At 38.5% G+C, this 16010-nt stretch overlaps 1 protein-coding gene across 1 annotated transcript in view; it reads right to left on the minus strand.

Moving 5' to 3' along the window:
- The window catches only part of TOM1L2 (target of myb1 like 2 membrane trafficking protein), a 927227-nt gene that overhangs the window by 290915 nt on the left and 620302 nt on the right, over positions 1-16010 (minus strand). The window contains exon 10 of the mRNA XM_044088936.1: positions 481-556. Coding sequence (XP_043944871.1) covers positions 481-556 — 76 coding nt within the window. The remainder of the gene's footprint in view (positions 1-480; positions 557-16010) is intronic.

Genomic DNA, 16010 nt, shown 5'->3' on the forward strand with positions numbered 1-16010 from the left:
TGGAGGAGAAAAAACCTGGAATCTCAGTATGTTGTACAGTCCACAGCCAGCATTAAAAAAAAAAAAAACAAAAAAAAAAAAAAACTTTAAACTGTTTTAGCCTAGTAGTGATGGCTGAGCAGATTCTGCTCCTACAATATGAAAGACTTAAGTACTTATGGTTCCTTGAAGGACAGTAAGCATCTAACAGGTCCTATGGCCCACAATATTACTATGACAGACACCCTTCAACATAGGGATTCCAGAAGTTCATGTTCACAACAAAACAAATAGGTCAATCAAACATATTGCAGCGCTGTAAATGGTTTACTGATAAACCAGCAGCACCTTCCATCTTCAGTAGGTGGAGAAAAGTGGAATATTAATCCAGTGTAAAAAAGGACAAGAAATTATTACAAATATGAAACATTTTTCCATACTGTCGCAGTAGGCAGACTTATTCTGCAAATACACCTCTTCTATTTTAGTATATACACTTACACTTCCTGTGTTCTGCTGCCGCACATCAAGGGCAGATGCCAAACCTCCAAGTGCCTTTGGATCTTCGTATGTTACACTGCAAGAAAGGAGAAGTTGTAAAAATAATGACGATCAGTAAGATGTCAGCAATCAAAATAAGGGGAACACCCCTTTAACAGCTGAATTAAAGGGACACTAGCAATGTTTTCCATCTGTGTGATGGAGACAAGGAAATGGATCATTAAAAACAGACATCCTTCAATATTAAAGCATCAAAACATCTCATGATTCTAAGCCAATATAAAATCTTGGTTATAATGAAATGTAGCAACACCAACTGAAAATCATGTAGCTTTGGGCATTCCAAAACTGAATATTCCAGAAGGAGCAGAGCAGGCTTGGACAGCATACCAAGGGTAGCAACTCCGCAAAACATAACATACACATATGCAAATGCTGTTCAAAACAAGATACATAAAGGAAAACTTGTGGATATTCTCATGTGATGGGTTCTTGCCCGCCTCAACTCCCATTTTTTTAATGAAATATCTGTTAAAAATAAATGAAATGTTGCTAGTGTTCTATCACGAGAGACGGGTTGATATGCTGCTAGTGTTCTACTATGTGAGAAGAGGTGATACCCTCCTCAACCCCCCCTTGTTTTTTTTTATAGCATACTTTGGGGAAAAATTGGTGGCTAAGGGAGGCATCAGCCCGTCCTTCCAAGAAGCATGCCACCTAAATATAGTCTGATTGTTTATGTATTTTTTAGTCTATTTCAAAAAAAAAAAAAAAAAAAAAAAAAGAAGTAATCTCCGTGGTATCCCCTAAGTCTCAAAGGTTCACTATTACGCAGTTGCAGACGCAGGTTGTCGAATGCATCTTTGTCAAACTGAAAAGCGTGAAAAGGCAAAATTGTGAAGTAGCTTTTCAGCGAATTCTTTCCCTGGGAAAGAATTTGCTTGGCCACTTTCGCTACTTTGCCATTTTCGGCACTGTAGTGCGATCTCAGAGTTGGTATATTTCAAGTAGGGTGTGTGTGGTGCATTTAAGTAATGTTTTACAGGTTTCTTTTCCCGGAACAGTGATTTTTTTCCCTTGGAAAAAAATCGCTGTTCTGAGGTTTTGATGTAAGCTTTTGCTTACATGGGGTTGATTATGTGTCGTTCGCTCTTCTGAGTGTGCGATATCATAATATAGACCCAGTCTGAAACAACCCACTAAACAACTATAATGGGGCCAAAAAAAAACGGTGTAAGAAACTTCTCTGTATGGAAGATTTTCAGTCCATATATCTCTAGTTAATCACTGTATATTAATCAGATCAGACAATAGTAGCAGAAGTAGTGAACTTAAACTCAAGTCAAAAAAAATAATAAAAAAATATATAATTTGAAATATTGTATACATTATACATACATATATATATATATATATATATATATATATATATATATATATATATATATATATATATATACACACACACACATTTCAAATTATATATTTTATTTTTTTGACTTGAGACTAGTTTACGTTTGCTACTTCTACTGCCTGATCTGATTAATATACAGTGATTGACTAGAGATATATGGACTTAAAAATTAAAAATATACATTTAGTCATAGCATGCAAAAATCAAAGGAGGCACAGAAAAAAGGCAGCTTGTTTCAACTAGGAGAGCAAAGACACGTGAAACAGGTCAGCTAACTTAACATTGGTCACTTGCATTGGAAAAAAGCACCCAATACAATAAGATATTTGGTTTTAAGTTAGGTTCTGGGGTAGGCATGCTTGTTTACAGTCATCCTCCTACACTTTTACATTAGCAGTCCAGTGTGCAAAACAGGAAAACAACAATCATGCATCAGAGCCCTACAAACCGATTCAACTAGTCCTTACAAAAGGCGGACCTGCGCGAAGCTGCAAATCTTCTGTTTGCTAAATCTGTTAATATATTCATAGAATCTTAGAAAATCATGCAGAGCTGTAATAACTGGATATAAATTCACAACAGCATAATGTGTCAGCTTAATACTTTATACATTACACTGAACACCAAGGCACAGGCTCACATAAAAGCACTGTTCATTTTCTGTATACAGTCTCTGCAGCAAAACATGTACCCACCCATTAAAAAGTAAGCAACAGAATAATGCTGGGTGCAACACATTCCAAATTCCATCAAAATAATGGTCTCAACAGAAGCCTCCATCTCTGCACTAATGCTAGTGAGATGAGATTACTAAAAATCTTAGCAATGTTATAAATTAGAAATCAAATGACTATATCAACAGATGGTGTATCAAGTTTGTCCAAGTGTTGCAGCAAGTTGTGTGTAAAGTGACTCCCAGATGTATGCCCCAGTCTTTTATAACTCTGTCTCAAGTAACTCAACCCCTCATGGCAGACTAAACTGCTGATTCAGAAATTGCACTCCGAAATCTAGCACTCCCTCTGAAGCAGTATAGCCTGGATTCTGACCAAAAGCAGCCTCCTTCCAGTTAGAAAGTAGATCCCTACCTTATATAGATATTAATCATACGAAATGTGTTGGCCCATGCACCCTTTTGCATAGTTTCCCTTTGTCAAATGCAGATAAAAAAAGGGTGCATGCACGTGTGTGTGCATTTCTTTTTAACAATCACTCACTCCAACAGTACTTAAATTGCTCAATTTCTGACATCCCATAAACCTCTTCTTCCTACTGGACATTATTCTTCATGCATTGTTCCTGCAAATTCCATTTACTTCTATGTACTACACTCATTGCATTTTCTAATGATTCCACCTTAGTTCTTCTATCTCCTTTACAATAGCTAGTACTTCAGTTACAACTGGTTTACATTTTGATTTCCTTTTTCTAAAAAACCCTTTTTTTGGTAGACAAAATTGAACTTAAGGCCATACTATGACTAGGCAATTCAGATGATGTCCCACCTTAAAAATAATTTCTTTAAGCTCCCTTAACATTTCTGACAGTAATCTACTGGAAACTTTTAAAATCTCCCAACTTGCTAAACTCCCAAAAAACATGTTTCCAACTCCTTATCTCATTCCCATCACACATCCAGCATTTATTACCTACCTGAGGAAAAACTCTGAAATCGGCTTGGGGTATAAAAACACTTGAGCAAACGCTTCCAACCACAAATCTTAAACCTTTAGGATTTCATTGCATACTTGGTAACCATACAGATGTCCTCCCACTGTCTCACTATAAAAGTTACCTTTCTAGCCCTGCTCCCAATCTTTTCTAGCCTCCTCTGATTGATTTGTATAGGTTATCATGAAATAGTTTATATGTCCTACTAATTATCCCTTTAGCAGACATTTCTGTTGTAGACTCGACTAACACTACTACAGCTCATCCTTGACTTAGCATTCCCCTATCCCATTTTCCTACAGTATGACAGCAAGCCCTGGCAGAGTCTTCTAACCTTCAGTCCAATCTTCTATTTGGCCTCATCCCACTCTACTACCTTTCCCTCTCTAGTTATTTCCTACAGATATTTTGGTTTCTTTGCCAATTTTCTTGAGTAAATTCCAGTCCCCTCTTGTCTATTTTCTATAAACCTACTTCATCTCTACTGGCAAAATCTCTTGCTGACTTGGTTCTTAAAGTACTTCCTGCAACTTTACGAATCTGCTGCATGGTGGTTGTTGCTCTCCTTAAAGATCTGCATCCAAAATCCAACTCTCTCTCCTTATTTTTCCAGTGTCCTCCATTTCATCATCAACCCTTTCCACCTTGACTTATAACCTTCCTACTTGAGTTATGTATATGAGCCTTAAGTGCATAGCTCTAAAGTGTCCCTTCAAATCAGGTGATCCTAATCTATCTTTGTTATATGGGAAGGATCAATTTATCACACTTACATCTTCTCTTCCCAAATAACTTCCTTCAACTATTAATTATCTACAACTTCCCTGGTTGATAAGAATGCACCCAACTTGTATATAAAAGTAAAAGGACTAAACATTTTCACTTCTTGTATATTACTACCCATATATCCATAATCAAGAACTTCAAGTTTCCCACTTTTTTGTATTATCTTTTTAGTCGCTTACTATGAATCCTCATCTGCCATAACAGAATATTTTTAATCCATACACTAAATGCTTCATCTTACCCATCCATAACCCCTTTTTTCCACTTTTTTTGTACATGGAGTTGGTTAATCTCATCTCCCAATAACATAAAAAGACTACTACTGAACAAATTCATGTTTGAGAATATAGATTAATGAAGATAAAACAAAGGTGATTGTGTTAATTTTATATGCCGGAAAAACTTGAAAGCATCTCAAACTTCTCCAAAACACTGAAATGCACCTTTCTAGAATTTTCAAGTACAAAATATCTACAAATAAAGCTAAATTTTTTGATTATCAAACTATTTATATCGCTGAAATCACGGTTTTTCTTTTTTATAATTTTTTTTCTACTTTATACAGTTTTTCACAACATTTCTGAAATATCTTTAATACCTCTATTGGCTCTCAGATTATTTTTCTTGTTAAAGACTTCCTCAATTTGGCGAAAACCCTTTCTATTTTCTGTTGCTAATTCACTGTACTAAAAGTTTGTTCTAGAGTTATCAAATAGTTGCTTAACAGCAACTTTTTTAAACTCACTCATTCATACTGTTCCAAAGGTTTTAATTTTGTGCTTGCAAGGAAAGCTAATTTAACTGATACCATTTTACAGTTGAAAATGTTTTGTAGGAAACTTAATATTGCTATGTTTTTTTTCTGGTGATAATTTGAATTCCAGTACAGGACAATTGTCTAGACCTAGTTTGTTCGTACCCCCTGTTCATCCAATAGTACAGATTTTTGAATCCCTTTGTGAGTTAAGAAATTAGGGAAACTCTGAAAGGGTAAAACAGTTGGCACCCTCTAATTTATCTGAGGCTGAAAAACGTCTGTTGAAGGATATTTTAGACAGAGGTGATATAAGACTTATAAAACTGGACAAAGGAGGGGGACTGGTTGTGATGGAAAGGAAGTGTATAATGGGAAAATTTTCACTATGCTCTTTAGTTCCACCTATACTGAAGTGTCCAAGAATGAGTTAAACTTTGCTTACAGGAACATAGACTTGACAATAGAACTACTTTTAGATGGTCAGATTAGTTTGGAACTCTCATTTTTTGAGTTTTAAACATCTAAAAATTCCAACTATTTTTGGAATCCCAAAGGTCCACAAATCTATTGTGAACCCCCCTTTGCGCCCAATTGTCAATGTCAAAGCATGTAAGACCCTTTGCTTAGCAAAATATATTGATAACAAAGTTAAACATGTATTAGATGATAGGCAATGGGTGATAAAAGATTCTTGGGATTTTTTGGGGAAAGAAATCAGGCTTGAGATGTATTCTGACAATTTGATTATGGTCACAATTGACATCTGTGACCTTTCTTCTGTAATTCCACACAAAATTGGGGTAGAGTGGTTCTATGACTATCTTTGTTTCAATTCTAGTATGGACCACAATGCTATTTTAACACTCCATACTTGTATGGAACTAGTACTCAACAACTTTATTACTTTTGAAGGCCAGATTTTGAAACAAACTCAAGGTGTGGCTTTGGGTACTTGTGCCCCGGTTTTCACCAACATTGTTCTTGCTCACTGGGAAGACTTGTACATTCTAGACTCAGAATTTAAAAGTATGTGGGTACTGTATGGTCAGTATTTGGATGATTTGGTTCTTTTTTAGACAGGTAGTGAAGTTGACGGATAGTTTTTTTTACATATATTAACAGTACTACACATTTCTTGAAATTTACTATGGTTAAAGATGTGTATCAGTTAAACTACTTGGACATTACCATTAAGAAGGACCTTGATAGGAAGATTTTTACTTCCCATTTATACAGGAAACCCACATATTTAAACTCCGTTACATTTTCAGAGTTGGCATCCATCTCAACAGAAGAAGTCCCTTGTTAAAGGGCAATATGTGAGACTTGCAAGAATGATGTCTGAGGAATCTGGATTTTTGGCTGAATGCAATATACTGCAGAACATGTTGGAAAAAAGGGGTTACCCTGCTGTCTTTGTTAATAGTATTTATAGTGAAGTATTGGAAAAAAGACAGCAAGGTACTTACAAAGTTTTGCTTTTTTCTGGTCTTCCTGAAAAGGTAGCAGATATGGCAAGACTTTGATTCTTACCTACACTTTGGATTTCTTTGATATAAAGAAAAACAAATCATTAAAAAACTATGGTGCATTTTCAACCTAGACAATGAAGTTTCGTGTAAGGTTGGCACACAACCCCTTATTGTTTACAAAAGGGATATATTCTTGAAGGGACTAATTGAGGGGAAGAAAATGGAAATTTTAGACAGCTGGTAAAAAATGTGGTAGATGCGGTCAGTGTTCTTATATCATGGAAGGATCTAATCTAGTAGGTAAAGGTTTTGGGACCATTTGGCTTAAGAAAAAAATATTGTTTTTCTAAAGGTGTGGTGTATTTTGCAGTCTGATTCCTGTGATAGTTTCTACATAGGAAAAACTATTAGAGCTCTAAAACAAAGAATCTACCAACATCTTTACGATATAAGACAGAAAAATGAGGGCAATGCCCTCTATAAACATATTAAGAAGTTTCCCACTCATTCATTTAAATTTGGGGTAATTGACCATGTGGACCTGGATTCTAGAGGGGGACCTTCAGATGTATATCTTGAGTTTCTTGAACTCAAATGGCAGATGAGAACAAACACTTGTATTGCACCTGGCCTTAATGACAGATTGTCTTTTGACTCTTTGTTGAGGTTAAAATCAATGTATTTTATTTAACAATATTTATTAGTGGTTGACCTATGTAAATGTCACTTTTATTCATATATTTTTTCAGGGACACTGTACTTACGAACACTGGGTGTTTTGACCTTGATGTAGTGTGAATATGTTTTCACAAATGTTTGTGCGTTAGGGGAAATGATGTCAAGTCATGTGTGATTTATTCAACCTAGGAAATGCTGAATGTGTTTTTAAAAAGGAAATTTTATTGATTTATCTGTTATTCTGAAGAAGTCTTAACGAAAGCATGCTCAATAAATCTCTTATTTATTTTATTAAGTACGTGGTGTGCGGTTCTGTTGTTGCCTTTCTGTGCATATTTTCCTAGATTCATTGCTTGGATTTGTTTTTTTATTGTTAAGGTGTCTCGATAAATGAAGGCTGCACCTCCACCTTTTTTATAGGGTCTGTCATTACGAAGAATGTTGTAACTTGGTGGAAGGGATTCGGTGTTAGATACATGTGTTTTAAGCCAGGTTTCAGTTAGTGCTACTATGTCTGGTGAATTTTGATATAGCCAAGACTGGAATTCAGTAATTTTGTTGCAGAGGCTTTGTGCATTGATGGTTACAAAATGTAAATCATGGGTTTTAGAGGACTGAGCATTTTATGTCAAGTTATTTGGACCAGGATTGGGGTGGACATCTCCAAATTGAGTTACGCTAGGAGAAAATGTAGTAGTGCCTGTGGTTGGAGTGTTTTTAGCAAAAGTATATGTAGATAATGAGTTAAGTTCAGTTCAGTATTTGTGGGAGAAAGTTGTGGTTTGGCTAGATATAGGGTATAGTTTACTAACAGGGATGGTGAGATATTGGAGTAACTATTTAAACTATTTTGTAAATATGTAGCTAGTGCTGTGGATGTTGGGGAGATGTATTTAATCTGGAGTGAATGGTGGTGGAGAGGGATAATAAGAGTAGTAAGGACAAGCGATAAATACTGATTCATATTGGATTCTAGGGATTGGGGCTGGTTGTATATGCTAAGAGAGGTGGTGGAAAGTGTGTTACAGGAGGGGATGTGACAGGAGAGGGGGAGGGGTTAATGATATGAGGTATAGTATTGGTTCATGCAGAGAGGGTAGAGTTACAGGAAGTATAAATGTAATAAAAGAGGGGGTGTGGGAATGGGGCAGGGTAGGGTATCGGAGTAGAGCCTACGCCAAGCGAGGGTGGAACGGAGCGGGATGAGCCATGGACTAGTGTCTCAGAAATAATCATACAATCGCATATCAGGACAGGTACATACACAGAATGTGTTGGGAATCAATTTAGTGGGATACAGCAAACCTAAACAGATTAAATTGGAGAACAACAATAAAGAGAAGAAATAGAGCCAGGATAGTGACTTTGGAAGTAAAGTCCTAGACAGCAGCAGAATAGCAAAAAGAAACGGGTGAAAGAGTACCGAAAATGGGGGGGGGGGGGATTCCATTAGTGAGCTGTCCCATGCAAACAGATAGGTCAACAATTTAGAATAAAGATGGAGGGCATTAAAACTAATAAAAACTAAAACATACACAGACTTCTAATTTAGAAGGGTTCCTAAATTAATTCAGCCCTTTTCTTGAAAGATTTAGGCACAAGGTTCTGAGCAAGTGAAAAGCTACCACTAGTGCTTAGGTACTGAACAGCACTCACGATAACTGCAAGAATAAGACCGGGGCTACAACAGACAAAAAAAAATAATAAGTACAGACAAAGTAGAAAAAGGGCTACTTATTAATTAAATCAAAGAAAGAGATAAAGTATAGCAATGTAACATACACAAGTAAAGTACAGTTGTGTACCTACCATAAATGTAGATGTTCGAGTGTATTCACTGTTGCAGTCATTACACTTGGGTTATCCTGCTGGCAGGTGAGCCGCAGTCGGCCTGAGTTCCAAAGCCTTGGTCCGGCGTCAGTCGCTGTCGCCTCTTCCCTGACATCAGTGCGCCAGGGGTATAAAAGTTGCAACCGACACCATTTTCTTCAGTTTTTCTTGCCCCAGATGTCAGGTGCCCCCAGATAGGAAGGCTGGAAAAATAAAATTATGCCAAAAAACATGCATATATTACTATAAGCATTTCCTTCATCTACAAGCAAATACCACACATAGGTAAGTATAGAGATGAGAAGTACAGAAAAGTCCCAGCAATGAAAAAAGGGGGATGGTGGGTGGGTAACCTGGACTGCAACAGTAAATACACTTGAACATCTACATTTATGGTAGGTACACAACTGTACTATGTTCATCGTGTTTCACTGTTGCAGTCAATACACTTTGGTAGAATCCCAAAGCTGGGGTTGGGTGGCTGGGTCTAAATAGGATTTGGAGAGACTACCAAGCCCTGCAGAACTGCAGTGGCAAAGCCTGCTCTGGATTTAGAGTAGAGAGGTAAGTGGTAGTGCTTGGTGAAAATGTGCACTGAGCTCCAGGTTGCAGCTTCTAAAATGTCTTTGGTTGGCACTCCTCTGAAGAAAGCTGCTGAAGTGGCTGCTGCTCTGGTAGAATGAGGCCTAATGCCCTTAGGCACTGATTTACCATGTTGTGCATAACAGAAACGGATGCAGTGTCCTATCCATTTTGAGATTGTCTGATTTGTAATAGGCTTTCCTTGTGATCCTGCAGCATATGCTACAAACAGTTGCTCACTTTTTCTGAAAGCTTTTGTTTTGTCCAAGTAGAATCGTAGCTGTCTGTGTATATCCAAAGCGTGCAGAAGTCACTCCCCTTTATTCTGGGGATTTGAGTAAAAAGTAGGTAAATGAATGGTTTGGTTTAAGGCCACATTGGAGACCACTTTTGGCATGAATGTTGCGTTTGTCCTAAGAGAAACCTTGTCCTGATGAAAAATGAAGAAAGGTTCCACAGCCATTAATGCCTGTAACTCAGACTCTTCTTGCTGAAGTCATTGCTAGGAGCAGAGCAGTTTTCCATGACTAGAATTTTAGATCAGCTGTGCTGGGTGGTTCAAAAGGAGGCAGTGTGAGTTTCTCTAAAACAAAATTGAGGTCCCAAGTAGGTATTGGTGCTCTCCTTGGGGGTCTTATATTTTTTGCCCCTCTGAGGTACTGTCGTAGTAGAGGATGTGAAAAAATATGAGGTTCCGTATTGTAATGAGCTGAAATGGCAGACACATGGATTTTAATAGATGAGAAAGATAAGCCTTTGTCCAGCATCTCAATTAGGTATTGTAAAATCTGAGGTATATTAGGGACAAGTGGTTTGAGCCCTTGCGCCTGGTTCCAGGCACAGAATCTCTTCCATTTTTCTGCATAAGATTTCCTAGTGCAGGGCCTCCTGGCTTCTAAAATGACGTCCATAACAGCTTTAGAAAGAGGTGCAGTCTGAGTGGCTACATTATCTGCCATGCTGCCAGGTTTAAGGTTCTGAGTTGACTGTGCAGAATCTGATTGTTTTGTTGTGTCAGAAGATTAGGAATTTGAGGTAGAAGCCAAGCTGGGTCTTGAGAAACTCTTTAGGATTGGGTACCAGTGCTGGCGTGGCCAGTCTGGGGCAATCAGGATCATTTTTGGCCTTTCTTGTCTGACTTAGTAGCACCTTGGTAAGAAGAGGCATCGGAGGGAAGGCTAGACTGTCAGGCCTTTCCAGCTGAATGATAGAGCATCCACTTTCCATGCTTGAGAGTAGTAAGTTGTTGTGCAAAATTTCTGTATTTGGTAATTGTGAGGGGAGGCAAAAAGATCTATGTCTGGGCATCCCCATTTCCTTGTTATCATACTGAACACTTGTGGATTTAGCTTCCATTCGTGAGGATCCATGAGATTTCTGCTTAGTTCGTCTGCCAGTGTATTTTTTGTTCCTGGCAGGAATTGTGCCTGCAGATGTACTTGATAGGTCAGTTCTGTGTTCCACAAAGTCATGGCTTGTCTGCATAGGGGGTAGGAATGTGTTCCCCCTTGCTTATGTACCACTTAACTGTGGTATTGTCCGTCTTTATTAATAGTTGGCCTGGATGTATTAGGTCCTTGAAAGCTGTCAGGGCATTCTGTACAGCTAGCATCTCTTTTTGATTGATGTGAAGATGCATTTGTTTCCTGGGCCATGTGCCCTGAATACATTTTCCTGCCATATGTGCCCCACAGGCATAATCCGATGCATCCGTTGTTATTGTCTGCCTGGCTGTGGGTAAGGTGAAAGGCTGTCCCTTGTTGTGGTGACAGGCCTGGGACCACCATTGAAACTCCTGTTGTAGGCAGGAAATTAAAGTTATGATGGTCTCCAGGCTGTGACAATGCTGAGTCCAAACACTTTTTAGATACCATTGTAGTTTCCTCATATGCAGTTTTGCATATGGAATTAGTAGAATGCAGGATGCCATGAAGCCCAGGGCCTACAGAATTTTTCTTGCAGGGAGCTGGGTTTTGTTGCCATCATTTAAAAGTAATGAGTCAGTTGCCTTTGCCTGGCGTGAGATAAGCCATCTGGGCAGTTGTATTTAGGCTTGCACCCAGGAATATTATCTCTTGAGAGGGCACTAGTTTTGATTTCTTTTCGTTTATTGTGTACCCTAGGCAAATTAGCAATCTTTTTACAAACGCCAGATGCTTCAGAAGAATGTCCTTGCTCTCTGCTTGAATAAGGCAGTCGTCCAAGTACGGATATATTTGAATTCCTTTTTGTCTGCAAAATGCAATTACTGGTGTCAGGCATTTTGTGAAGACCCTGGGCGCAGTAGATAAGCCAAAGGGCAGTGCAGAGAATTGGTAATGCATTGAGCCTATGAATCTGAGGTATCTTCTGCAAGATTGTCTGATTGGGACATGCAGGTATGCCTCCTTGAGGTCCACAGTAACTAGCCAGGCCTTCTTGCCCAACATGGGCAGAAGTTGCTGTAGTGTTAACATTTTGAATTTTGGAACATCCAGGAAAGTATTTAGGATTGACAGGTCCAGTATCGGTCTCCAGGTGTTGTCCTTTCTGGGTACCAAGAAAAGTCTTGAGTAAAATCCTTGTCCCTGTTCTTGCTGTGGAACTTTTTGAATAGCTCCCATGTCCATAAGAGCAGCAATCTGTTTTTGTGCCTCTGCCCATTGGTTCTGTGGCAGATCTGGCTTACCTTTTGATTTTGGAAGCGTGTGGAAGTGGAACCTGTAACCCTGAGAAACAATATTCAGCACCCATTGGTCCTGGGTGATCATGTGCCAATTATTTGAGAAAAGTGCTAGCTTTCCCCCTAGGGGTGCTGTCAAAAGTTAAGTGCTTGGCATTTGTAGAGGGAAGTCATTGGGACTGTTTCCTATAAGGTTGTGATTTGTCTTCCCCTCCTTTGGGGGCTGAAGCACCCCATTGTTTAGGTCCGTAGGAGCCTTGGGGCTGAGATCTGCCTCTTGGGCGTCTGTATCTTCCACTTTATGGCCTGACACTGGAAAGGACCAATTTTTTGAAGGCCAGTTTCTGCTAAATCTAGGTGGTTGAACTTGTAAGAAATCTTTTACTGTCTGCATTGACTTTGCTTTATCCTCCATTTTCTTTAACACCTCTTCTGCCTTAACACCAAACAAAGTATCATGCTGTAATGGAGCATCCAATAATTTTACTTTAACATTGTCAGGTAAACTTTGTTCTGTCAACCAAGCATACCTTCGAATAACAGAGCCTGTAACTGCGGCTCTACAAAAAGCCTCTAATGAATCAAAATCACATTGCAGAGTATGCTTTCCCACTTGTTGCATGCAATAAATCCTGCATTTCCTTACTGTCAGGACTTTCTGTATGAGACATCGTTTTCTGTTTTAACAATGACAAGAGGTACTGTTGATATTTAAGCAAGTGAAACTGGCAGTTTAAAGCTTTTACAGCTAAAGTAGCAGAAGTGTAAACTTTTTTCCCCCACCTGTCCAGAGGTCTGAAATCCCTATCCAAGGGAACAGGATTTTTAGCAGTGGAAGCCTTAATCCCTTTAGGACCCTGAGAAATTGTTTCTGTGTCTGCAGCGGGGTTTTTGTAAAGAAATTTATGAGAGTCAGAGACCCTGTAGTACCTGTCTGGCTTGACTGGTGCAGGGAGTAAAGAATCAGGAGACAGACTGGATTCAGAAAAAATATCTAGTACAGGGGAGATAGCCAGGGGCCTGTGCTGAGGCAATAAAAGGAAGTCTCTGTGCCTTTTCTTGGATTCTGAATAATCCTGGCTCTCCCAATGGAAATGCTCCCTCATGGTGTGCAGGGTTTCCCCAAAAGAATAATCCTCACGCGGAGAGGCAGAAGGTATGGACTCTTCTGCATCAGAGTCCTCATAGGGAGGGAGAGAATATCCCTGATCAAAAGAGGAATCAGAGGAAATGGAAACCTGGTCAGAAGAATCAGTCAGTGTCTTGCCTAGGCCTTTTATCAGGAGGGGGATGGGAACCCCTGATTAAAGTAATTAGGTCTTTGGCCATTTTAAGTATCTGTTTCTTTGGCATGGATGACTGTTCTGGAGAATGCTGTACTTGTTTCCTTGTCTTTAATGGTGTTTTTGACTTTGCCTTTGCTGCTGTAGTGGACTTAATTGTAAGCTGTGAAGGTCTGAAAACACCCTCAGAAGCAGATGCCTGCTCAGTGGCTCCGGACCCATCTGAGGTAATAGTTTCCATAGGCCCAATGCCTTGAGTTTCCACAGGCCTCGGTGTCTCCACGTGGCTGCTGGTTAAGGCCTGTGGCTCTGAGGTAGCGGGTGTCAGGGGCTGTGAAAGCACCTCACTGAGAACTGGTGAACCGGTGACTGGCCTAGAAGAGGCTTCGTCGGTTTTGGACATCGGATGCCTGTCCTTTTCTTCGTCTTTGCATTTTTTATAAATTCCGGTCGGTTGTTCTGACGACATTATGCAATTAAACCTTCCGCCAAAATTATGTAAAGCAAAATCAAACCGACGTTTAATAGTGCGTTTATTGAATCTAGCACAAAACCGACAACTAGTAACATCGTGGTCAGGGCCTAAGCAAGGAATACAGTAAGAGTGAAAGTCCTTATGAGGTATTTGCTTCCCACAAGAAATACAATTATTAACTTTTACTGACATCGGTCTGGAGCAAGAAAAAGTTTCCCCAACGGGGCACTTAGCTTTATTGAAGACTTCGGTTCTGAAATTCAATTTTGAAAATCTCAGGAGTTGGCTGACCGGCACTTGTGAACTGCTTTTGCTTCGGAAACAGTGCGGCAACAAAGATGGAAGAAAATGGTATCGGTTGCAACTTTTATACCCCTGGCACACTCACAACAGGGAAGAGGCGACAGCAACTGACGCCGGACCAAGACTTTGGAACTCGGGTCGCCTACAGCAGGATAACCCAAGTGTAATGACTGCAACAGTGAAACATGATGAACATCAGTAGATACCTAGAGCTGAGAAAAATACAAAAATGCAATCTGTCATATGTATACATATATCATAGCCACTGGATTAAAACAAGTTAGAATTTAACATGTTGGAATAGTTGTATAACAATAATTCCATCACAGATATACTAATGAAAAACAAAAATTAGCACACAAGACCCCACAGCTAAGAATCAGTGCCTGCACACAGTTATAAATATGCATGTGAATTAAAGATGGTAATCTTAAGAATTCAATTGAATAAAACAACAGTTTTGCAAAAATATAGCAGAGCAGATATTAGAGAAAAAAGAAAAAAAATATGTTCTTTCTTTTTGACACAGACTAACAATCTGAGCTGTGTAGCAGTGCTCAGGATAAGAACGGCATTCCAGCAGTTACCTTAACATCAGCACACAGCTAAGCTCAGAAAAGAGAAAAAAAAAACACACTTCCCTATGGTATTTATAGCAAAGCAAAAGTTCCAATTTCAACAGCAAATCACTACAGGCAAGGGCTGTTAGTTCAAGAAACTGCTCGGCTCAACAATAATTATGCATGTTAAAAAAAGTAAAACAGTGAGAACACACTGTGCTAAGTAAAATTATTTAAAAATCCAAATTATTACACTTCTAGTCATTAAAACAAACTAAGATATCAATAACAAAGACCATGGAGATACATTAAAGGACACCTTTCAAGCACACTACTGGAATGCTAACGATAAAGCAGTATTGGGGATAAAGATTTAAAAATGGCGCTACAACTGCAGGACAGTTTAAAACATAGGTCGTTCTGCAAGTGGAGGTTCTAAGAGGGTGGGGCATAAGACAAACAATTGACAAGAGAGACTCCGTTAATTCATATTGAAAACATCATCTTAAGTGGAAAAAAAAAAGCAAGATGGAAAAAGTCAATATAGATACAGTGAAAATGAAGTAAAAACAATAATAAAAACAGAAGAGCGACAGACAACAATGTACCAGAAATAATCATCCAATCACATATCAGGACAGGTACATACAGAATGTCTTGGGAATCAATTTAGTGGGATACAGTAGACCTAAATAGATTAAACTGGTGAATAACAATAAAGGGAAGAAATAGAGATTTTGTCTTATTTTTTTTAATCTATTTGCTTTAAAAATCGTTGTAATCTAAACCAAAGATACTAATCAAGATGTCTACCTTCATAAAAATAAAGGATATTACCATCTTAATTCTGCATATAATATAATCAATACACTTTACATATACTACCCAACAGCTTATGATCACAGCCTTATATTAACTAACTTGCTTCTTTCTAGTCTTTCCAACATTGTTAATAGTATAAAGTCTGGAAAAATTACAACTAAGAAACACTTTCTTGCTTTAATTATCTTTAGCATAAATAACGGTCGCTGATAAGATGACTCCTACCTCATTTAAA

The sequence above is a fragment of the Protopterus annectens genome, chromosome 12.part0, assembly GCF_019279795.1.
Source record: "Protopterus annectens isolate FY-2018-M chromosome 12.part0, PAN1.0, whole genome shotgun sequence".
NCBI classification, from domain to species: Eukaryota; Metazoa; Chordata; order Ceratodontiformes; family Protopteridae; genus Protopterus; species Protopterus annectens.